This window comes from Anas platyrhynchos, chromosome 21 (assembly GCF_047663525.1).
Source record: "Anas platyrhynchos isolate ZD024472 breed Pekin duck chromosome 21, IASCAAS_PekinDuck_T2T, whole genome shotgun sequence".
Classification (NCBI taxonomy): domain Eukaryota; kingdom Metazoa; phylum Chordata; class Aves; order Anseriformes; family Anatidae; genus Anas; species Anas platyrhynchos.
In genome coordinates this window covers 4,131,930-4,156,790 of record NC_092607.1, presented here as the reverse complement: position 1 = coordinate 4,156,790, position 24,861 = coordinate 4,131,930, and the positions used below count along the sequence as shown (strand labels likewise).

The 24,861-nt window shown below is 39.7% G+C and overlaps 2 protein-coding genes across 20 annotated transcripts in view; one reads left to right on the top strand and one right to left on the bottom strand.

Annotated features, from left to right (window-relative positions):
• Positions 1-11,366, top strand: part of EYA2 (EYA transcriptional coactivator and phosphatase 2) — a 99,522-nt gene extending 88,156 nt beyond the window's left edge. For 3 of the 5 annotated variants that reach the window (XM_072026630.1, XM_038166473.2, XM_027442842.3), the window contains exons 11-16: positions 1,445-1,503; positions 3,885-4,045; positions 5,035-5,149; positions 5,750-5,871; positions 6,671-6,771; positions 10,801-11,366. In XM_072026630.1, the coding sequence (XP_071882731.1) occupies positions 1,445-1,503; positions 3,885-4,045; positions 5,035-5,149; positions 5,750-5,871; positions 6,671-6,771; positions 10,801-10,881 (639 nt within the window). In that variant the 3' untranslated portion in view covers positions 10,882-11,366. The remainder of the gene's footprint in view (positions 1-1,444; positions 1,504-3,884; positions 4,046-5,034; positions 5,150-5,749; positions 5,872-6,670; positions 6,772-10,800) is intronic. The other 2 variants (XM_027442840.3, XM_072026629.1) reach the window with 2 other exon arrangements.
• Positions 11,367-18,912: 7,546 nt separating this feature from the next.
• Positions 18,913-24,861, bottom strand: part of ZMYND8 (zinc finger MYND-type containing 8) — a 65,534-nt gene continuing 59,585 nt past the window's right edge. For 3 of the 15 annotated variants that reach the window (XM_038166467.2, XM_072026618.1, XM_072026621.1), the window contains 2 exons: positions 23,517-23,606; positions 18,913-20,388 (listed from right to left, as the gene is read on the bottom strand). In XM_038166467.2, coding sequence (XP_038022395.1) covers positions 20,287-20,388; positions 23,517-23,606 — 192 coding nt within the window. In that variant the 3' untranslated portion in view covers positions 18,913-20,286. Of the gene's footprint in view, positions 24,722-24,861 lie in introns of all 15 variants that reach the window. The other 12 variants (XM_038166469.2, XM_072026620.1, XM_072026623.1 and 9 more) reach the window with 6 other exon arrangements.

The following is a 24,861-nucleotide window of genomic DNA, read 5'->3' as shown; positions in this document are numbered from 1 at the left end:
CAAATGAGAAAAACAGATCCCTCCACAAATACCTTTCCCTTGACTTAATGCCCTGCATCACACAACTGAAATGGAGTGGGCTGCATCAATATTATCCCAGCATGGCTCACAACAGCTATGGAGAGGGGGGCTTAAAAAATGACAGTGGGTGGAAGAGAGAGAGGTGCCAGCAGAAATCTGCAATACAGTTACTTGGTTCCGGTTATACAGAGTATACACCTCAGTCATATGTTGATGAAGAGGACTGAGGAGACAAGAACAAGATAAAATTGGATGACTTGTTGAGAATTATCTAAAACAAGTTCTGCAGAAAATGTCGTGATTATGAGCAAGAACAATGCGTGACATTTTGCGATTGATATCAAGCTTAGTTACTTGTTTGGGGATTTTTTCTTTTTTGGATGGGCTAATTTAAAGTAATTCGTAAAGCCTATAATTATGTAAGGTAGGTGATTGTGTGGTTTATAAAATACTGTCGTGGTAAAGGATAACTGTTCCTTAGTTAGCTGTAGTTGTTCTGACTTCAGTCTCCTTATATCAACTGTGCTTTTACTTCTATTGAAAATCAGCCAGAACAAAGGGTAGTGTTTGCCAGCTTGAAGGCTTTGTTTTCTCCTTACCTACAAGGATCATGGAGAAAAGAGATTAAGGCAGTAGGTAGAAGCTTACAGATTTTCCTCTCTCTAATGATGGTGTTAAGACTAGGAAGGAAACAATAGAAACAACATTTCTCAAGTTTTTGAGGCAGGGCCTCCGTGATTCAAACAATGAAGAATTTTGCAAGATAAGATCTTGAGTACGTACTTCATGCAGGCTGAGCTCTAAGTGTACCTTCTGGTTAAATTTCCTGTCCGTGGATTTCCTCATTACTGACACATTATTTCTTAACTCTGCAGTACAGGGCTATGAAAGGGTGCCTTCTTCAGTGCTTCTCTGCACATCAAAGGAAGCTGAACCCCCTCGGTATGCCCTGGGAAAACACCAACAGGACAGGTGTCTCTGGAAATTTCTGAGACAGATCTCCCCTTGTAATTATGTGGGGATACACCTTCTGTCCAAAGAAGTACTGTCACAGTGGGAGAGGCTGCCAAATCTGTGCCTTATCATGTATAACAACATTTACAAAACAGTTTTCCTGGCTAAAAGACAAGCCCCTCTCTCTCCCTCATATCTGCATAGGAAGGAATTCCACTTAGTGCGTTATTAAGGAGCTGTTGTGCCTTTAGATAACAGCTTGTCTCACACACAGTTAGTTACTTATGCAAGTGCTGTGTAATATTGTTTATAACAGTCAGCTAGCTATACTGTACTAGACAGTGTTGGCAACGTGTAAGATTTTCTCGTAGCATTAGCCTTGAAGTCATTTTTCATTACATGAAGTGTTCTTTAAAATGTTTTTTCAAAGTATTTATTTACTGATGTATTTTTTTCATACGCTTCTCAGGACTGTGACCAGATCCACATAGATGATGTATCGTCAGATGATAATGGTCAAGATCTAAGGTATGGGATCTCCGGGTGGAAGCTGCAGGCCAGGTAGTCCCCAGCTGTTTGAAAATAGCAGGGGTTGGTCAGTGTTGTAAAAAAACTTCCTTGGCCATGTGCCTTCTCCCCTTCCTGGCTCCATGCTGTCTGCAGTTATTAAACACACAGAAGTACAGAGCTGGTGTTCACACATTAATTTGCCTGTGCCTACTGGCAAGCCCTGACCTTGCTCAGCTTTGAACCATTCTAGGAATTATGTTTAAAATTAGGGTGAACTTTGCTCTGACTACACTGGTTTCCAACATGATTTGGCCAGCCAGTTGGCACAAGTGTAGCCAAACCCTTTCAAAACCAGACTGAAAGGTTTCCCACTGCCCAATCTGTAATAAATGGGCTTACTTGTATGGACTGTGGTCCTTGCCAAAGCCACAGCCTTGTCACTGGTGTAAACATACACCAAAACTGCACTAACTATTAATATTGCCTGTTTAAGTTCATTAATCATGTACATAAAAACTATTTTTGTACGATTACATTTACCTTTCCCAAAGTTTTGCTTGTAGTCACTGTGATCAGTGCAAGAAAAAGATATGCAGAGCTCTTACAAAACTTTAGTTTGTGTTTTTGTGGATGGTTGTTATGAGAAATTGGTGCAGAAGCAGCATAGAAAACAATGGAGCAGTTTTCTAGAAAAGCTTTCTCCTTCTGTAGAGAACACTCAAAAGATTTTTTGCTGAAACTGAATTGATGGTTTGTGCTTTGTAATGCACTGAAATGGCACATGCATGTTTTGGTCCTTTGGCTCCTGTGGCTTGTTAGCAGGTGAGTCTGGATAAATATTCAGACATTGATTAAAATAATAATTTGGATTTTATCTCAATCAGTGCAATTACTTTGAGTGAACAACAACAACAAAAGCTGTAAGCTAATAGTGTATCATGAATCCTGTGAAAAGCCCCTAAGTGGTTTCAGTTGTAGATACTTCTCATGCTTATGGTTTGTCTGTGCGGGATATGAAGTTGAGCTAACTGAAATACGTTAAGCATGTTAAATTTATCTGGATGTTCTAATACTGAAATAAATTGGCCTCAGAGCTTTCAAGAAGGGGAAATTACTGCATAGTAAATCAGGATGTGAATGTAGATGCACTGGCTACTGCCCCAGTGAGGTACCAGAAGCACTTTAAGCTGAGCTGGCTTCAAGATGTAGCCCAGGAACGCTAGGTCTGAGTCTCTTAGCATTTCTGTCTCTTCCCTTGCTCTGGTTCAGTTTGTCTGACTCTGCTGGGTGTGTGAGCTGACCCAGCAGACTGTGTCCCATGAGTGCAGCTGCCCTCTTCAACTGCAGCCCAGTCTGCCTTCTGCTGAAGCTCTGAAACCCACCCTGACGCTGCCATCCAGCAAACATGTTAGAATAACGCGAGCTGCTCCATACCCCACCCCCAGCCATATTCTCACAGAATTGATCCAGCTGAAAAGCAACTTCTTTGCTTGTTTTTAAACTATATTGTCTTTAAACTGGAACAGTTCCCTGATCTGATGCACCTCAGTGCTAAAGAAATGTTTGCACTGATACAAAGCGAGGTGCATCAAGGAGGGCTCAAGACAGGAACAAACACCTGGAAGACAGGCTTGCTGCCTTCCAAGACATTGTCAGTTTAGAATGCCAGTGGAACTGCCACTAGCCCCCACCCATGGTGGTAATTACCCTGGGGGTTGCTTTGAAGTTTTCATTCAGTTTTTGTTTAAAAAGCTTTACACAGTGCAGGCATTTAAGGCTTGTTTAGTTATGTTTTTTTTTCTTGATTAATGTGTTCAGTTCATGTTTAACAATATAGCCAAGCAGCCAGAAAAATTCTTTAAGATTTGACTATTTCTGCGGCTTAGCAGCCTGGATGACAGGCAGGTAAGAATTTTCAGTGACCTGAGGACAGTCAGATGTTTTGTAGTCCAGAGAACCTCAGAACTGACAGGAAGTGCTAAACAACCTGTACTGCTTACAGTTGTGGTAGTTGTCGCTGTTTTTTTTTTCAGAGATGAGGCTAATGACTGTGTGGGATCATGGGTCTGGCAACCAGGCTGATTCCCTAGCCTGGAAATAAATCATTCAAGTAAATGAAAAATAACAGGCCACAAATGCCCTTTCAAATCTTTTGGTTCTAGTTGCACACAGAAAAGTTACACAGTGGAAACGAGCATTAGGCAGGGTGGCACACGCCCTTCTGGGATACGTGGGTGAGAGCAGGCAGCAAGGATGAACTCCACGGCTGTACAGCGTGTGCTGTGTACATCTCTGCTGCCACTTGACTCCACATCACTTTTCAGTTGTTTCCGCTCCCTGCTGGCACTGTATAGACTGTGATTCTAATGACCTCTCCCCTTCCCTCCTCCTTCTCCCAGCACATATAACTTCTCTGCAGATGGCTTTCACAGTTCAACTGCCAGTGCAAATCTATGTCTGGGCTCAGGCGTTCACGGGGGAGTTGACTGGATGAGGAAATTAGCATTCCGCTACCGCCGGGTGAAAGAGATGTACAACACCTACAAAAACAATGTAGGGGGTGAGTATTTACTGCCAGACAGCAAGCATGCCTTTCATCATCTCAAATACTTCTGACCCTGCTAGAAGCATGCTGTAGAGGAGGTGTAGAGAACACTGTGATAAGAATATTTTACACTGAGCTGAGCAAGTGTTTCAGCAGTCATTCTTAAATGAGGATTCAGTATGAGGTTTTTAGAAGATATGCTACAATACTTGGTTTAATGGTTGGAGAAGGACTGAAGTCTGAGCATGGGCTTTATTTTGTTATTACTTTGGCCAGAGGGCAGCCTTCTCAAATTTTCCAAAATGTCTAGTAAGCAAGCAAACAGTTTAAAACTAAATAGGTTTTTATTTATTTATTTATTCTCCACAGAAGAACACAGGGCTGATTTCTGTCTGAAAACATAACTACTTGCTTTTAACTCCCCTAAAGCAATACCACCAGTTCTTCCAATAGGTTTTTCTGATTCTCTTTTAGAACTTCAACAACAGGTCTGTGACAAAAAAGAAGTAAAACTAAGAATTGTTAAAATGCAGACTTTTTGTTGTTGTTTTGTTGGAGGAGTACCCTCCCACATTTACTAGAAATGGTGCATGGCTTTTTCAGGAGGAAAAAAAAAAAACTTCCTGGCTCCAGCACAGGACATCAGCCCCTATACACGGCTCTTTTGTCCTCTTGCTCATTTCCCATATGAGCTCTGTGATAACTCCAAGATGTTTTAACGTGGTCCTGCAGACTGCGGGTGACTGATACTACTCCCTCAGAGAGGAAGGAAGCTGAGCTCTAGTAGCACAGGCATGTGTTGCAGTTTGGGTTTATGGACCTCAGAGCAGAACCTTGCAGTCACATGGCTGTGGGTAAAGGGGAGCAGCCTGCACTGAGGCCAGGAGAAAGGCCTTTAGGAGAGGCAGGATTCAGAACACAGCCGGGAGGCCTTTGGCATACTACATACAAAGCCACGCAGCTCTCTTTCTGTGCTTCTGCAAAGATGCTTTCCCTGCCTACAGGTTTAATAGGAGCTCCTAAGAGGGAAACCTGGCTGCAGTTAAGAGCAGAACTCGAAGCGCTGACTGATCTCTGGCTCACACATGCTCTGAAGGCGCTGAATTTGATACATTCCCGGTAAGAACAGCTTAAAGAATTGCTTACGGGCTTGATCCAGGATCTCCTTTGCTTCCCTTTTTTTTCCCCCTCTAAACAAATTGAGACACATTTATAGGACTTTGCTGGCCAAACTTGTGGGAGGCCTGTCTGCACATGTTGGTCAGACGTGTTGGGGTTAGCTTGAGATGATGAACTGAGCAAAAGAAAAACCAGCCCTTATTTCTTGCCTTTCCATGACTGACTCCTCTGCAGTACACTTTTCCTGTGCACAGATTTAGAGAAGGAAAGGGCCCTTCTATCCCTGAACATCCTAAAAGAACAAAAGCATGGCCATTACCTAGATAGCGTTTAAATTCCTGCAAAATAGATCCTGGCATGCATGCAGTAAGGCTGCATCACTGCTGATGATTTGTATTTTTTTTTCGTTCTATTAAATTGATATAGAGACAATACCAGTACTAAGATTACCTGCCTCTACCTTCATAATCCTTCTAGCTCCATAATTGCCCTTGGCTGGAGAACTTGCATTTGCAAGAAAGGTTTGCTTCCTGCCATCTTTCAATTTAGAGTAAAAGAGAGAAACACATATTGCCATTTCTACTAACTTTTGTTTTCTAGGCCTAACTGTGTGAATGTGTTGGTCACCACAACTCAGCTTATACCAGCTCTTGCAAAAGTTCTTCTCTATGGACTGGGCACTGTCTTCCCCATTGAAAATATTTACAGTGCAACAAAAACAGGTAAGAACAAACTAACTTATGCCTCACCAAAGACAGATTGAATTTTTGTCCCTAAGTCAGGCACATCCACTCAACCTGATCACAACAAGCAATGTGTGAACTTTCATTTTAGCTCCATGTTTACACATCTGTGATTTGCATCCTGACTGACCACACTTAAGCTAGTACAGAGTACAAAAAATCAAGTCTTCCCAAGCATCTCTGGGAGGGAACAAGTCTGAAAAATATCCACCTTGTGGAGCAGCTAAAGTATGTTGGGTCTTAACTGCACCTAGCTAGAAGGAAGGCAGTCTGGTTGTACGTGTTACAGAAACACTGTTTGGATCCTGTTGCTCTTGCTGGAGTCAAGTGTGCTGAATGAGTTTTATGAAGCTGTGAGAGTAATAAATATTGATAGGGTTGGCTTGGAGTTTTTTTTTGCTTTGTTTTCTGTCCCTTTTGGTTTAAGTGTTTGAACTTTTGAGGTTTGTTTTTTATGAACAAGCAGAAGAGGGCTCTCAAAACTGAAAATGATGACCATCGTATCACTCTACCAATGGCCAGTCTAAGTAATTCATCAGTCACAATGGTTACAGAAAACTTGCAGCACTTAGAAGTCTTCAGCTAATAAAGAAAGTGCTAGTAGCTTTCATGGGATGGAAAGAATCCATCTCACATGAAGATTAAGTTGGGTTCTAATTTCTAAAGGAAATGAGCAATGCAGCAAGTTCAATTAGGTTCCAACTTCAGTTCCAGTACCTGAATGTCAGCCCCACTTGTTGTATGTGTACAGATAAAATATGCATCTTCTGTTTCTCAGGGAAAGAAAGCTGTTTTGAAAGAATAATGCAAAGGTTTGGAAGGAAAGCCGTGTACATTGTAATAGGAGACGGTGTTGAAGAGGAACAGGGAGCAAAAAAGGTACAGTTTGTGGATGCCATCCTGGATTCTTCCACATTTTAATTTCAATGGCTCATTCTTTACTTAAGCATTTAATGAAGCTCCCTCCATTTGAAACAGCTTAGAATTGGTCTAATTTCTTAATATGCAAATGGCTTAACAACCATGTGAGCTATTTCATACTGTAAATCCTCCCTCCACCTTGGCAGTTAGTGAAATTTTTCAGGTAGTTGTTCTGTCACGTGTTCCAGGAATCATTCTTGCTTAATAAAGATGGCTTTAAACACAAGAAAAGGAAAACTCCAGTGTGTGATCTCAGATGAGCAAGCAGGGTGAATTTCTGATCTGTAGCTGTTTTGTTGTTTTTGTTATTTTTGTTTTGTGAAGTCCAAATTCTTGGAATTCGTTTTGAATGGTCTATTAGAACATGCATGTATGCACACTTCTATTTCTATTTATGACTCAGTGAGGTCATAGGGCATAACATCATTACAGTAAATACCAAAAGGACCAGTACTGAGCTGTTGCCTATATTAATGATTTATTGATCAGTGTGATTAATTTCACAAGCAAAATGAAATTGGGAAGGTATACAGAATTTGAAGTAGAACAAAAACTCTGACAGCAGTATGGTCAGGAATGATAAGCCCACAGTTTGTAACATTTCATGCTTGATGAGTAGCCCACTGGCATAGGTAGACATAGAAATAATTAAATGGACTAACCCTTGCATCCAATTGAGTTCTACAGCCATTAGTGTCCGCAGTTCACTCATTGTGAAACAGGAATTGAAGTTTCAGGGACCAGCTGAAGCATCTTTCTTTTCAGTAGGCTGTAAGAGGAGAGAAGCTGGGATTCCAGAGCTCAGAGAAAGTACAAGCAAAGTTTAAGAAGACCAAAGCCCATGTTCTGGTTACAATGATTTACAAGGAAAAAAATGAGATTTAGAGTTACAGCAAGGAATTACCTTCTGCCATGCACAAATGATGTCAGTGTATCAGAGAAACACAAGAGTGGCAGTAAGGTAACAACTGAAGACAGAAAGTAGTCACATTTATCAACTAAATTGTGCAACGTAAGATTTGAAGTGCCACAGTTTTCATTTCCTAATCTTTAGAACAGCAGCCTGCCTGGAATCTCTGTTTATTTAGCTTTACAGAGACAGGAATACAGTTTTCTAGTGGCAAGCATTAATTTCAAGATATCTTTGTGCATCTTGAGTTTTGTGTTCCTGTTGTACCTGCAGCAATGTGATTGAATTGCATTTGCTTCAGGAGTACTGCACTTGAATCGAGATGCAGGGATTGACTGCATGGAGGCCCATCTTCAGCAAACTGATTAGTTTTTAGGAGACACACAGATGGTTGTGGTAGCTTAGGTAATATACAGAATATTACATCACGGTAACTCAGCTGTGAGGCTTGACTTTATGCTGGAGAACCTGACATCTCATTCTGAACGAAGCTTCTGCAAAGACTTTTCAAACAAATCTAATTCCTGTGGGTGCATAAACCCAGGAACAAAAGGATCCCAGCAAATAAATAAGGTGGTCAGCACATGTTCTAGCCCCAGAATTGTATCTCAAGTCATTATCAAACCCCTCCTTCTTATAATACATTTAGCCTTACTAATAAAACAACAAATCCCACCCCTTTGAAAATTGCTCAGATTTGCAGAGGGTTCTCTAGTTCATGAAGGGTTAAGGAGTCCTCAGAGATGAGTCCAGAATGCATGACTGGGAATGAAGTGATAATAGGCTGCTGCTTTTGACAGCCCAGTACCATACTTCAAAGGTAGTGGGTCAGTGAACATGACTGCATCAAAGGCCACCAGGCTCCCTGGCAGTATGAAGATGTGGGAAGGTTCAGCGGGCTCACAGAGGCAGGATTTCAAGAGTCCTCTTGCTTGTGTTTCCTGGCCTAAGCAGCTCTCCCATTAGTAGAGCACATTCTTTGCTGGGCTGTCACCTCCTTTGATTGATGACTATCATTAGTCAAGACTTCTACACACCTGAGCTCTATACAAAAAAAAAGTGGAGAGAGAGGGCAGGCAAAGAGCCTTTCACTGTTTTGCCGACAGCACTGATAATATCTCCTTTTTTTAGTGGGTCATTTTTCTTCACCTGTCTGATGAGTGGTAAATCTGTAAATGCTGAGCAGCAGGAGAGGCTGGGAGACCAAGCTTTCTTCCCTTTAAAGAAGGAAAAATAGATAATTTAATGGGAGGGGTTTAATAATAACAAGGGGAAGGGAAGGGAGAAGGAAGTAACTCTTCCTCTTAAAGTGAAATTGCAGAGCAATGGAGTCCAGGCACTTCAGAGGTCTGTGTTTGCTTGCTGTTTCTACACACACTGATGAATAGCTTGAAGGAAGCATTTGTTTACTGATAGGCAACATACCAGAGGGAAACTTGAGTTGTATTTAAACATCAGATGCGTGGCAATAGACACTACACTGGAGGTTTTTTTATACAGGTAGGTAGACTTGGAAAAGGATCTTCTCCCTTCATCAGCATCATCTCTTCTTTAAAGCTTTGTTTATCCTATTTATTCAGAAACAGTATGCTTACAGTGATAAATTCAGGAATTATTCTCACACTAGAAGGGCAATACACTTTGTCAATTAAGGCTTAGTTACTGCATACTTCACGTTGACTGTACAGATACCTGTATTCTGGGAGGAAGCTAAGAAAACAACGATCTTATCATAAAATCTAAGTGCAAGTATGAGCTGCGTATCTTTGATCTAAAGTAAAATTGTTTGAATTGTTTTGGATAAGAAACAAATGCAGCTCAAACCACAGGCTGACCAGAACATACCTAGAAGAGTTGAATTTAACATTTAAAAGCAAATTCTAATTATTTTGATATTTTCACATAAAAAGTGGCCATGGCAATTGCAGCCATTGCTAATCTTTACAGAACTATGTTGTTAAAACTGGACTTTGATAGAACTATTTATACCTTACCAGATTATAGTTTCCATCTCAGGTCCTTTGTTTAATTGAATCTCTCTTGTTTCACAGCACTTACAAAAAGCTGGAATCTTTCAGAGGTGTTTTGTTTTCCTATGGTATATTCACAATTCTCATTAGATGATCTCATTATCATAAAGAAGCTAATAGTAGGTCATAGCTGATTTGTCTAGATGCTAGGATATCAAGTGGCATGACTGGTTAGAACTTGGACATTTGTATACATTACTTCAGATTTATCACAATTAATATGAATTGAACAACAGGGAGGCAGAGGTACATATGATAGTCTCTCAAAAATGAGAATTGGGAGACTTTGTTGAGGACGGATTGTCATATAAACCTATTGCACCTTTCTCTGAGGCAGCAGTGTTACACTAAATGAAAAATCGATCTGAGCAGTGATACCAGTTCCTACCTTTCCAGGAAATGTAGCATGACCTATTGCTCCAGTTAATTAGGAAAGGGAAGTAATTGTTAGAAAGCATTTTGTCTCTGTATGGTATTGCATCTTTGTAAGTTTAAATAACTTCATTTTGTGATAAATATATTGTTTACTTGGCTGTGATGCACTGGCTTTCACTTACAGGAAACAGAATAACTTTGAACCTTGCGTTAGAGGATAGGATTACAATGCTTAAGAATCCTGTGTAGTTTGTTACTATAGGCAAACATCATAAAGTGGCAAGAAAATTGTTTCTAAGAGTACTGAAATTCTAGAAACTTTCTTAATTAATCCCTAAAAAAAAATACAAGGGTAAAGTTTAGTGGCTAGTACATTCAGAAAGTCTGCCTGCATCCTACATCATCCCTGAAGCAGGACACTCACAAATTGTGGCAGATCTTTCCTTCCTCTCTGCATAGAAGAAATGCCTCAGCAAATAGAAACTTCCTTCTTCCTTCCTTTCTCTCTAAGATGAGCCTCCTTGCCTGTGACACCATGACAACCCGGTGGCCCAAGTACAAAGCTCTGTTATTGAGGGTCCAAATTAAGAAATTTGTTTTCATCTCAGTATTAAACAACAACATCCACCAAAACAAAACAAAACAAAAAACCCTCTTTTGGTTTCACTCTAGCACAACATGCCATTCTGGAGAATCTCTTGTCATGCTGACCTGGAAGCTCTTCGGCACGCCTTGGAACTTGAATATTTGTAGCAGACCCCAACATCTTAGCACTGTGAGGGCTTCACTCAAACTATTACATCGGTTCCGCCTATTCCTCAGCATTTTCTTATTAAAAAAAAAAAAAATCCCACAGCAACTGCAGTTTTTCTTTTTTTGAAGGAGAACCCTTTCAGTGGAAGCCTCTAAGAACTTGCAGCCAAAGAACATTGTACCAAGTCCTTCTTCTTTTGAACAGAGGAAAAGCCTTCAGATAACTCTGGGGAGCCTGCAGTTACACGCTTAAGCCGGATGCACAGAGCTGTAACTGCCTTTTTGCCATCGACAACAAACACTAGAAGTCTTGGGTCTACTTGTCAGTTTTCTTTTAAAAGGGGAAGAGGACATAGTAAAGAGTCTGTGAGCATGCTCTGTGCATACTACATCATATCACATGGGACCTTCTGAAAATAAGAGTGAAACTGTTGATTTTTTTGTTTGTATTTTTTAATTTATGAACTAATCTCATTACTCTGGTATTAAGCTCTGTACCTGTGTTTTTAATCTGGCTTTTTGGGGTGGGTGGGTGGGTGGGGAGAGTCCTGCCATTCTAAATTAAGAGTGCATTTCTCCAGGACAATCTCTGGGGAAAATCATGTTGTGTACAGTAACAATAAGGACACATGGGACTGCCGGTAAGAACTATAGCTGTGTTTTTAAATCTTACATGGATGGTATGTGGACTGTGCATGTGTCTACACGGTGCCTTATGCTGCCATCTTGGTTTGGGGGGTTGGGGGTGGGGGAAAAGTACCTTGTGATGAGTGAAAGGCATTAAATAAAAAAATGTTTACATTTTGGGGAACTAGGTTACCTGCCTTCTCTTCTCTCCAGCCGCTTTTGGGCCTAGGAGTATATGTAGAATACGTACTCCTCCTTTCAAGGTGGGGTTGGATTAGGACGACTCTGAACACAGCCCCTCAGAGGCAAAACGGAGTCTGTAGCCAACTATTCTGTCTGTTGGTGCACAGAGTGAAGAGAGTGGCTTTGTCCACTGGAAAAGAACATGGATAGTCAGCAAATCCAACTTTTCTTGCAGAGGAAGATACAGGGCAAGCAAATATTGCAGCTGTGCATATTTATTTTTATGTAAATAAATGCATCTACAAGTATGTTTCAGCTTTAGGATTTCTGCTGAACTGGCAGTTAATTCTTGCTGTCAAAATGTTGCAGTTCTCTGGGTTTGGCTGAATCTGATTCACTTTCAAAACTGCTCTTTCTTGCTTGCACCAAATGACCTCACAGGAACAAGGTGTTAGAGCAACGCTGCAAGTAACACAATCCCCTTATCTATCATGTGTGAAACACGATCAAACACACATATATTGCACAAATTACAAGTGTTACATAAGTGCTACACAAGCCTGAGTGACGCTCCCAATGTTAAAATACTTTTACCACAGGAAACGGACTCATTGCTAGATTTGAGAGGGGATTTTCTGCAGGACTCAAACAGAGAACGTGATCTCAGTCTTGGGCTAAAAATGTTGCAGCCCTGCAGCAGTTTTAAAATGTTAGCCATACTCATCAACAGCAGGCATGAACAGAAACATCCTGCGAGTACATGCTTTGGAGGCATTTGCAAAGAGCTGGTCTCTGGGCTGAGTACAACACACACAAATTAAAATGTGATTTTTCTAGCAGAGGCACTGCTTGTCCCAGGGTCTGCTGAGAGGCAACTGGTAGAATTTTTCCCTCAAGGTTTTCCAGCAGTGTATGAGTGTCACAGGTAGGCAGTTTTATCACAAGTCAAAGAAATCAAACTGGAGAACTGACAGATACTTGCAAGATAAGCACATCTATGAATAAAACTTCTGAAAAAGGAACAAGTCTGCCAGGGATAGCAGACTTCAGCTTTTAACACCCTGTCAATCAGCTAATTGCTCTTGCTTGATACTCCAAATCTAACACCTGCCTTATTTGAGTCAAGAGTGATTCCCACCCAGCCCGCAAGGCTTCTTAGAAGATTTTGCTTTCTGATTGTATTTAAAGATTCTCAAGCTCTGTTGTTTCTGTCTCCAAAGTTCTTGGCGGCATTTTGTTCTCTGTTAGTGCCTGCTGGTGCTCCACTTACTATATTACTGTTTCTCCATATATCCTCCCAGCTAATGATTTTTACTTACCCACAGGTAACAGAACTGATGAGGGTGGTGTACACCAGCGTTAGGAATGCTTGTTTGTCAGACTTAGCGTAGTGTTTCCTTCCAGTCACAGTAGCAGGTATTCATCTCTCACTAGAGCCAGACCATGAAGATTTACTGTTCCAGGGAATCAGATGGCTGGAAGAAGGTATCTGTAACAGCTTTTTATTTGTGAACATACATTAGGCCTGCAAACACATGCATGCCCCACACATACAGGGGCTTCGCTTGGCCTTTTCACCTGTGTTTCAATGTATCTGTAACATTTTGTTACTCCTGAACACAAACGGCTTAGTATTTTCAACTGTTTCAATGCATTTGAACAGTTACAGCATAAAATCCTTTCACAGTTACATCATCAACCAGGTCAGAGTACAGCTATAATGTGACCACATTCTCAAATAAGTAGCAGTAGAGCTGAATCTGAGGTGAACAAACCAAACAAATCATGTTAGTACCATTATTAAAAAGATGGCTGATACCAAATTCTGCCCCAAAATGGCAGAACAATACACAAAGTGGCAGTATGTTAGTACACTTCTGAACCTCTAATTCAAACTTGTTGGAACCTAAGTAGATAAGGGGATGTGAAACACATACCTGGTGAGATAACACCGGTTGGACTCTTGAATGGGACTGTAGTATCAGGGTGCAGTAGCTGCTGTCACAGCTCCTCTCCCACACTTTGACCAAAATACATTTCCAAACAAGTAAAAAAAAAAAAAAAAGCCTCTAAACTTGCATGTCATATTCATCACATCCTCTACACTATCATTCCCTCATAGTTAAATAGATGACATATGAATACAATGCTGCAGAATAAAAGAAAACAGCTTTTTAAAGCTACCAATTACTGATTGCTAATATTCCCATAATTTCATAATCAGACCCTTTGTATGCCATAATCTCAACTGTTTTCCTAACCTTTTGTAAAGGAAGCAGAGTCTCACTTGGGGGCCAGAGCGAAGATTTCCTTGCTGCTGTGATCTTCTGGTACCACTTGGATCCCAGACACGTGTATTTGATGTCTGAAAAAGCTGGGGCTTAAAATAACAATACTAGAAGAACTAACAACCTACACCTCAAACCATGTCATGTGAACCCCCAAAACCCCCAAATTCCTGTTCTGCTGTAGCAGAGAAGAAGAGACCCTTTGTCAAAAGGATGAAAGAAAAATCAAGCCATTTTCCTAGAGACAGCAGATATTGCAAAATACAGCAAAGCTAAGGGTTACGTGGGAGTATATAACCTTTCCCCTCTAAGCACCCGCATGGGGCAGTATCACCAAAATAGCTGGTAACTCCTGCTGACCAGAGCAGAAGCCTTGTGATGAGTTACCACAGCCATCTACACTGCCTCCATTTCAGTCTGTTCCTATCGGAACAATGAACAACAAAAAAACAAAACAAATAACCCATACCAGTAATGGTAAAGCACCTTCCTGCATTCCTGTTGATTTGGTGGAGTTGTGATCAAGGAAAGTAAAGAAACTCATTTTTCCTCAGGAGCAGCTGCAGGTTTTGTGATTCCAACACCTCCTCCCCAAACCCCAACAATGTGGGCAGACCAATCTCTATTATAAAAGACAAAATACTCAATTGCAAAGGCATGCACTGGAAGCCATTTTTAAAATACTTTACAGCATTTTAAAAGTATTTTCCAGACTATTACAGCCTCACAGCATGTTTACTGTTTGCACTTTCAATTATTTCCCAAAGCAACAAACGGAAAACTTGCATAATGTGGGTTGCCTATTTCAGCCAGAAACTTCTCAGATATGGGAGAAAAAGCTGAAAAAGTTTATCATTCAGTTATTCTGTTCTGAAATTAAGGGCAGTAATTCACCTGTTACGTACTTCTTAGACAGAATGGAGTTTGAAATGCTGACTTACAGTAAATACGTATTTAATCTATTGCTGTAAGTGCAACTCAAGTGCTGATGGTCTGCTGCAGGGACTTGAGACTGCAGTGACTGGGAGATAAATTCATACAGATACGTTATCACTTGGCTCTTAAAAGCAGCTTCTAAAAGCCAGAGCAATTCTTGCTTTTCCTAGAAGTGTTTAATGTAGCTGTGTTACCTTCTCCCTCTCTTCTGGCATTTCTTGACCATCTCTTCTCTGTCAGGTAAGGACCTTCCTCACTTATGGTAGTTATTCTTAAGTAGCATACTGTATGTGGGCTTCATCAGGGTCAAAGTTTTATCCCTGAAACCTCAGTTAGCTTCTGCATGACCAGAACTTCGTATCTAATGCTGTTTATTCAGCAGACTTACAAGGTACTGTGCAGAAACAGACCACAATAATTCATAGTATCCTTTCTCTTCCACTTTTCACCATAAGGTTTTCTTGCATGCCAGGACTCTAAATAAGAAGGTAACAGTTTAATTTTAACATGCATATTTCAATATATAAAACTAAAAGTAGAATGAAACCTGGAGATTATTTTCCCAAGTTTCAGTTACTTATATTGTTGAAAAATGAGCAAAAGGCCACAGCAAATTGAGTTGTGAAGTCCTTTTGTCCTGAAAACAGCAAATATACAGAATACTTAAAATGAGAAGTAACACAAAAAGCAACACACACAATGGAAAACTTGCAATCACGACAAAGATCAGATGAAGACAGATTCATGACCTATGCTGTCATTGGGAATCGAATATCAAGGAATTCTCCCAGCAGACAGTGAAGGGAAACAGGCTTTCTGGGCATAGTTGCTTTTCCCTTCACCTGTAGTCCCTGCAAGTGCTGCCCCAGAGAGGAATTTAACAGATTTGCTCCATTTTCTAAGAGCACCTTTTGCTCATCATGTCAAATTTCAGTTCTGCCTGTGCTTTTGCCTGGCTTGAAGCTCAGGTACATTTCCTAGCTCTCTGATGAGCAGTGCTCATTCATTCTTGGAGCCTATAGAGAATGATTTGCCAAACTGCGCTCACCTAATGTACTCCTTTTGCAAAAGCTTTATGTGTTTTGTAGGGAATGATCCATACCACATACCTTTCCCCTCCATCCTCTTCAGGTGCAGGACTGAAACAAAATATTTCCTTCCCTTCCCCCCTCCCCAACTTTATCCTTAGGGTCTTCCCACCTATCTGCTCTCAACTGCTACTTCTAGCAAGTCATTCGTTTTGTGGAGTGTAACACAAAGCAAATAGCTCTTACCAACCAAAAATAACACTGAGATGGCAGGCAGGAAAGGATGCTATCTTCTTAGGTCTCTTTGTCTTAAAACTTTCAGTTATTTAGTTGAAACAGAACTTGGATTTGAACGATTTCTAAAAACAGCTCTGCCAAAAATCACACTTGGACCTTGCCAAGCTTTGAATAATTCAGATGCAATAACAAAATAGCATTTTGTCAAACAACCAAAAAACTGTAATGGAAGTTGTTGCAAAAATGTACCTTGTTATTGGGGATGGAAGCACATGTCATTACTTTGCTAATTTCCTGTATTTTTTCCTTGCAGTTCTCGCGTTTTTCCACATGATGGCAGCTAGGCTCTGCTATAAGCTTCCTCTAGACAAAATGTTAAGCTGCTTAACAGAATCTTGGCTTAGCGAGGTTTTTAAATGCCTTCAATTAAGCTGCAACTGTACAATTGTTTTTAAAAACTATCCTCTGTAATTCACACAAAGAAAGGGTTATTCAGAGGGACTTTGGTGGCGTGGATCCACCTCTCTGTAAAGAATTTCAGTTGGTTATAGATAAGCTTAGACTGAGCATGACTAGTGGAGCCTATAGCACCCCTTCTGAACTGACACATCACTACTGTAGAGGATGAGAAACTTGGAGCCTTTGGCTCTAGAAGAGCTGTGTTGCTGTTGTTTGCTCCATGTTCCTCTGCTCTATAACCACTTTTCCATGATTTAAGCACTGAAAACCTAATTCACCAAGCACCAGCACAGGAAGGTGACAGCACAACTGATGGCAAATTCTTAAACCCTGCATTCTTAGCCAGCCCACAAAGCTCCCTCTTCTCCAGCCAGAGCTGCCAGAGCCAGGCTGTTGCCACCACGGCAGTTACAGCTGCATGGCATTGATTCAACTTCATCTGTCTGCTCGTCACACCCATATACTAACATCAGGTTTCTGTTAGGAAACTTTGCTATAGTAAACTCCATCCACATCATACCACCTGGGGGACTAAAGCAAAACCTCAGAGCAGCCTGAATGCTGTATTAGCACGTTCTGACCAGTGCAGGGCTCCTGAAGGTGTGGTAAAGCTAGGAACACATCATCATCTCTTGGTAAAGCTTCAGAGATGACTGGCCCAGTTAAGGAACTCCAGTGTCCATCTCTTCCTCCTGAAGGCCCAAGAGATAATGCAAGAAGAGTATAGAGATTTCTAAGTTCAAACTAAGAAAAGTTAATTTTCTCCCCAAAACTTATTTTCTCCCCAAAACTTAAGGAATCAGTAGTAATATGCCCATATCTCCTAGTAGGCTATTAACACAAGATGGAAAACCTGAGGCATATCCATTGCCTGTAGCTGAACAGTGAAGACAAGTTGTCCCAAAATGATATATGGCCAAAAAGGCTTCCCATTATTTATACTATCCCTTGCCCCCAGCAACTCAACACCTAATCACTGGCATTGCCCTCTGCAGACAGAGGACCCAAGGGCAGCCCCTCCAGATTCCAAACTAAGGAGTCTGGCTGTCTTCAAGCCAGGACTGAATCAGGTTCTGCAACAGATAAACAGTCAGAAAAGTTGAAGTTGCAGACCCAGCCCACCGATCTTTCCCAAGCTTGGCTCCTACGTAAGAGACACACTCCTTAGGGGTAGGAGGTACTCCATACACAAGTGATAAATGCAGCTTAAGCCCAGTCATGACATTTGAATTTGTATTAAATAAAGTTACAGCCAATCTTTTAAACTCGTATCACATCAGTGTCATCTCCTCTGGTATGTCCAAGCCAGAGATGTGTTCTTCCCTCACGTTAGATAAAATCATCAGAAAACTGATGAACTTCATACCATAACCAGCTAAAATGAGGGGAGGACACCAGTCACCAGAACATCTAAGATGATACCTTGATACCCTGGCCTGATAACAAGTCCTCACTGGGATTTGGTCACCTATTATCCCATATGAGGAAAGAAAAAAGAAATGCCCATTAAAATAAAAATAAATAACAACAATGATCACTGAAATAGAGGCTTCAGAGATCCCAACATTATTAATCCAACATTCAAACTACATGGGGCAGGCCAAAACATCATTTCAAGCTTGCAAGATTTGTGCTTTTCTTTAAACAGGAGCACTGGGAACATTGTTTGATTTTATAAATGCATGTAACAAAATACCTACAGGAGTAGGAACTTTAAAAGAATAGTCATAGTAAGATTTTACAATGAGCTATTTCAGCTCCCTCTGGTTCTTTTAACAGAGGCACATAGCAGTCTTGCCCTACTTCATGCCCTGGCAGAGGACTACAGCAGGACTTGTCATGGAAGTCCCCACCTCAACTCACAAGCATACCTGACAAGCTGTGCGATCAATCCTTTGTGTCCTGCCCCAATGCAACAAATGAATAAATGTTACACATCAAGCACTGGACCATAGCTGCTATTAAAATGAGTCTTTACATACGTGGACTGTTACTTACAGACTGTCAACACTGCTTTGTTTTTTCTCAAATCTGACAGTCTTGGATTCAAAGGTCCCACATTGCTGAGGCAGAAAATCACAACATAAGCAAAATTAGCTATGATCTGGAGACTGTGCAGAAATGAGCAATCATCCAGACTGAATGAACTGGAAATTCAGGAACACAAAACATTTTTCTAAAACTGTTTAATAAAAAAGTGTGAAGTTTCTTGAAAAATTGGAGAAACCCAAAGCATATCGCGTGTCACCTGTCTTAGTCACAAAGAAACACAATTTTCAAAAAAGATATTTAAGTTTAATACAAATTTTATACAAAGAAAATGTGAAAAAATACTTCCATATGCTAAAAGCAATTATGCTTCACAAATAAGGCCAGCTAGGCTATTTTTGACACAACTGCAATTCACGAATAATTCTGTTCTCGCTTTTTTCTTCTAATACTTTTTTCCCTCTAATATGGGTAACTAGCTGGAGACTGTACAAACCGCATTCTTTTATAAACAATGGGAGAAATCAACATGACTAAAATGTACAACAGAATGTACTGGAATGATATCATACAATTAATTTTCTCATATACATACATCACCTTTGCTTTGTTCAATGCTTTCGTTTTACACAACATACAAAATGGTACTACAGTATAAGTGTAACAGACAGCATTTTCATGGGTTACTTTCTCTCATACTGTACTGTTTCATGCTTACATAAAAACATAAATTCCATCATATAAATAATACATGCTCTGGCCCAGCATCAAAAGTCCTTTGCCCATGTTTCCTGATCCATGTTTTTCTCCACACCTAGCTCTTGTTCCATTTGAAAACTTTTCGAAGTCCTTTTTAGAGGATTAAAAAGGAAGAAGAAGAAGAAGAAGAGGAAGAAGAAAATAAAACTGAACTGTGAAGCACAGGAAAGCCAAAACCAAAACCCTTTCTCATCTTTGATATTAGTGATAAGAAATAATGCTACCAACCAGCTGGTATTACACTTTCAAACTTTCCTGATATTAGGCTGAATTTTCAACTTGTCTCTTGTAAACAATTTTAACAGTCTGGTCACTGTAAAAAGCAATGTAAATATGTCTTTCAGGTCCACAGATTGGAAATGTCATAATTCGTCTAATACAATTAACAGAAAAAAAGATACCCTTCATCATTTGGTTGCTCAACAAAAAATTCTACAAGAGTTTCAAAGTGCAGAAATTGTTTTCAATCCAAATGCAAATCAAGTTGCTCAGATTCTCCTGATTACATTATTTGATGCATAACTGTGAATTTCTGAGACCAGTTTTCAGTGTTAGCTTGTGATAAGGCTATTTTAAACCTTTCTTTTTCCAACTTCAAACACTCTTTATAAGTTAAAGTCAATACAAATATAAAAATGAGATGGTACTCTAACTTTAATGACATCCACAAATTGTACATTATTTACAAAAGAAGCATAGATTTAACACAGATCTTACCTGTCCTCAGCTTTTCTAAGCCAGCGCTAATGCTTTACATTAATGTAGTGTAGTTAATGCTTTGTACACATATACAAAGCTAAAGTCTGAACCTTTGAGGTTAATCCAAAGAACTGTGTTTATTTTTCACATTTCTATTAGATTTATTTTTTCCAACAATTGTATGGACTTCTTGTTAGCAGTTAGACTCTTCGTACTTGGACTGGCATTGTGGTCTGAACATACTGAACTCCAGTTCTCATTGCCACTGTCCCAGCAGAAGGACTTACCACTACAGGAATGGTCTGTGAATTAAAACCAAGAGAAACATATTGTTATGTTAAAGGTCATATAAACATGACCACAGAAATAGAGATTTATTTTCCAGGGAAAATCCAGAACAAGTTCCAATTTTGTGCAAGAATTAAAATCTTTATTACCACAATGTCACCTTATTCCAAGGCAGAAAGTAGTATATTACTTTCCTAGAGCCAAGAGTTTTTTACTGTATTATTACTACTTCATAATTACAGGGACAGTTGTTCTTATAGGTAATGTACTATGCTAGGAGAATTAGGTTTTCAAAGTTACTACGTCCAGTTACATAATTTCCCCAAATTAATACATGGGGAGATGAAAAAGGGCTAAGAAAATCCTTTGTCATTTGAAAAATGTTTTGATAAATCAAACCGGAGTACAAAAATACCCTTGTTTATAAGTATATTCCTGTTACACATTAGTTATTTTTTTTTTTCCCCCAAAAGGAACTCCCCCATGCATTCAGTCTACACAAAAGAGAATAAAGAGCATCCATTTGAACAAAAAAAGTACTTAACTTTTACACAAATAGATAACAAAAACATCAGGATTACTGGGAACTGTCTTATACTCCCTGTAAAAATACTAATATAGAATAAATTTTTCACTTCCATCATACAGATCATGATCTATAAATCTTAACAAATGTAGTTTCAGGACATCTCTATGGGTGGTAATTGATTCTACAGATGCAGAGACAAAGGCACAAGAATGTTAAACAATCTCGTAACGGTCACATCACTCTGGAAGATCTGGAAAAGGATTTATTGAATCTTAAGCCTTTATCTTACCTTTCCTACAAAAACGTGAGAAAGTTTAGAAATGTCTGTAACATACAAATTGCAAGTATGTTTTGATACAATTCCAGTGATGGACAACTGGTGATCAAACAAATGCATCCATTTCAGTTCACAATATTTAGTGGAAGAAACAAGAAGTGAGAATCTGAGAAATCTGAAAGGGATGCCCAGGTCTTCCCTTTACTGTTAGCGTAAAGTTCCAGAGAGAACACGGAAGAAGAAATACAAGTTCACTGAAACCCAATGTCTCCCCACATTGTTTTAAGAAATCACATTAGTGTCTTAATGGTATTCACCAAAGACTGTTAATATCCCTACTGAGATGGATTACAGCCTAGAGTGTTTATCAGCTCCTTTGTGACAAAGTCTATGCCTTCCAGAAGCCTACTCATTCCATTCCCTGGAATGCAAAGATGATGAATTCAAATTTTTACAATATTTAACTGCAGAAAGAATAAAAACCAAAATGAAACCAACTTTCTAAATAAATTCAAGATTTTTGTCATTTTACAGTGATTTCAGATGTGTAAAGAGAGTTCAATGGAAATGGTACCCAGAAGATATACTGGAAGTTGTTCAGAGGGGAGAAGTTCCTAGCTGGAAACAAAGTGCAAATTGAACCCTAAAGAAGCCATTGTGTAAGTCACTGTTAGTTGTATAGGCGGGGAAATTAAGGTTGCCACAGTTGTCTTTTAAATATACACGCTTACACAAATGAAAAAAAAAGTTTCAGTTATTAGAATGAATGGAATGTGCAAGACTCCTTAAATGTGTTAGGATCATTCCCTGAGAGGTAAATTCTCCACCTCTGCCACCTTTTCACATATGTACATTTTGTATACATATTAAACATGCACTAAGGTTTAAAATTATTTAAATTGCACGTGCAATTGTTAGAATACAGAGGTGTCTGTAGCTGTGCAAGACTAATGCATATACGTGTACAAAGTTTTAAACATGCAGAAATAAAGGTTGAAACCTCCAGATGTTCCACTTATGCTTTACATAAGTCAATACACTTTGTTTTACAGAAAACTGATGAAGGTAACTGCCATTTTTCTGAATATTACACGAAACCACTTTATGATCTTAGAACCTCTCAGCTATTCACAAAAGAACCTAACTTCACTGATGTTTCCCGTTTGACTTCAACACACACAAAACCTTGTTATGGGAATTCAGTCCAAGTAACTTCATGCCAATCCTGCAAAGGTGCACAGTGCTCTCAGTTGAGATGAAATGAGTTGAGTAAAAATGCTTAGGAATGTGACAAGTCATGACAGCCACTATAAGCGATACATTTTTTGTGTGGAGCATGATGGCTATGAAACACGCGTATGTGTGGAGGTGCATATACTCCAACGCACACAGGTGTGGTATGCTGCAGCTGGAGGGGGAAGGTGCATGCATGTCTGTGTGTACACAGAGAGAGAGAAAGACAGAATAACTTAGCAAACCAGGCGTCACAGTCACAGGAAGAAAATGAATTTAAATTATCTAACTTCAGGCAGAAAATGAACTGAAGTTACCCAAACATGGGCTTCTCTGCTGAACCCCCACTGAGACAAGGCATGCAGTTCAGTTACCAGTGCAGTATCAGCATTTCTCTTTTGGTAAGAATGTCAGCTCAGCTGCCGTGCTGACTCTGAAGTGAACACCGCAGAACACCACAAGTTGAAAGAATGCGATAGAATGGTGTGCAAAATCCCAAAAAAGCAAACTCACTTCTGTCCCATCTCCGGTGACTGATACTAGGGTATTCAAGTGTCCTTGGTAAAGTTTTCAGTGGAAAAAAACAGGTCTGAACACAATGCTATTTCTCATAATTTCATAACGCTAATGTGCAATACTGCATGGGAGATACACTACTGCTGAATGCGTATTTTTTTTCCAGAGTTACTGAGATGTCACAGGAATATCAAGCATAGCTCAGAATTCATTAAATCTCTTTAGGATGCCATAGACAAAAAGATATTTTAAATGAATTCTATATATTTACATTGATGTTGTTTTCAAGTATATACATGAAACGGACAAATAACTAACACAATAAGGAAAAATTGAAGTCTGACTGTCCTCAGTGCCTTAGCTGTTCTTATTGAGAGCTTCTCAACCTTTGTAATAATCAATGGATGAAATGATAGGGTGGAATGTTGCACAGCAAAATAGGACATTTTGCACTGCAAGTTGAGACTACACCAGTGAATTCATATCTTGATAGAACAGTGTACGGAGACAACCCCCCAGAAATACTGAGCAATTTTAATGCCAGGAACAGTACTACTGCAGACTTTAAATGATGATATTGTACTTACAATTGTGGGTTGAGTAGTTGGAATATAGGTGGTGGTCTGCGGTACCTGGACCAGTTTTATAGGCTGGTTGCTTGTCACACCTGTTGCTATCTGCAGAGACAGCACAGGTAACCTCAGTAAAAGTCTCAGCTTTTACATAAATTCCACCTAGTCATAATTATTATAATATGAAATTTATGTTGGATGTTTTGTTCGTGTTAAAAATTTGTATCTTAATGAATTCACAGGTTACTTCTTTGTTAATAAAACAAAATTCAAATTATGAACATGATCAATGTATACAGCATGATGTTTCAGGTATAACACCTACGTGAAAGCAATTCCAGATTAGTATAACTGGAATATTCCCTGGCGAAAGTTTTAGGTAATTGATTTTCTCCCATCCCGTATTTCTCCAGTAATACAATGGTTGTGCTGCCACAGACAATACGTACGAACTTCAACTGAGCCAAAGTTCAACTAACTTCCCCAAAGAATTCAGGTGGAACAGCACATCCTTTTTCCCCTCTTTAAATGTTTCCCAAGTTAATCCCTTAGATGACATGTCAAGCCCAAAGATCTAACATCAGACAGTAGTAGCAAAAGTGTCAAGAAATGAACACAGCTCTCTAGTTTACTATGCTTCCCAATTCTAGAGGACTATCTCAATGAGACATCATGCTGGAATCACAATACTACAAAATTAGTTTGCTTTTAATATTTTAAAATACAACAAGGCTCCTACGGATGTAGGGGATCATGTGTAAGGGTTTGAAGGATCAGCCCCCCCATAAAATTTTTCATTTAATAAATCTTGCAAGGGCAGAAGAAAAACGGTACTGAAATTGCTAATAGTCAAGTCCTACCTATAAAGCAAAATCTTCTCTATAAACATTTTCTATATATGCAATGTTAAGTCCCTTTTATTAGAGCATTTGCTCATCCTTGCCTACTGAATACTATCAGAGTAGATGCTATGGAGGATTTCATAACTGCACACTGCTCCGTTAACTGTAGATCCAGGTGAACTGTTGTATCAGTGTTATGGAACATTGTGGTACCCTAGTGGCAGTCTGTTGTGATAAAGCAAGTTGATTTGAATGCAGGTCTTGAGCTTGGCCTCTGAACCCCCAGGCAAGAAGGGCTTGGAAGTGCTGCAGTCAGTATTGCTTATCAGAAGGCAACTTGTATCGAAAGATCCAGACCAGAAGCTACACTGATGGGTCCTGGAGAGAGAGAGAGAAAGAGGTCCAGTCCCCCTTGGCTGGAAGGATGAGTCAAGCCAACACAAGGTTTTATTGGGAATGAGTGAAGGGGAAAGGGTGTTCCCAGAGGACAGAAGGAGGTATTTTGCCAAGATGAAGGA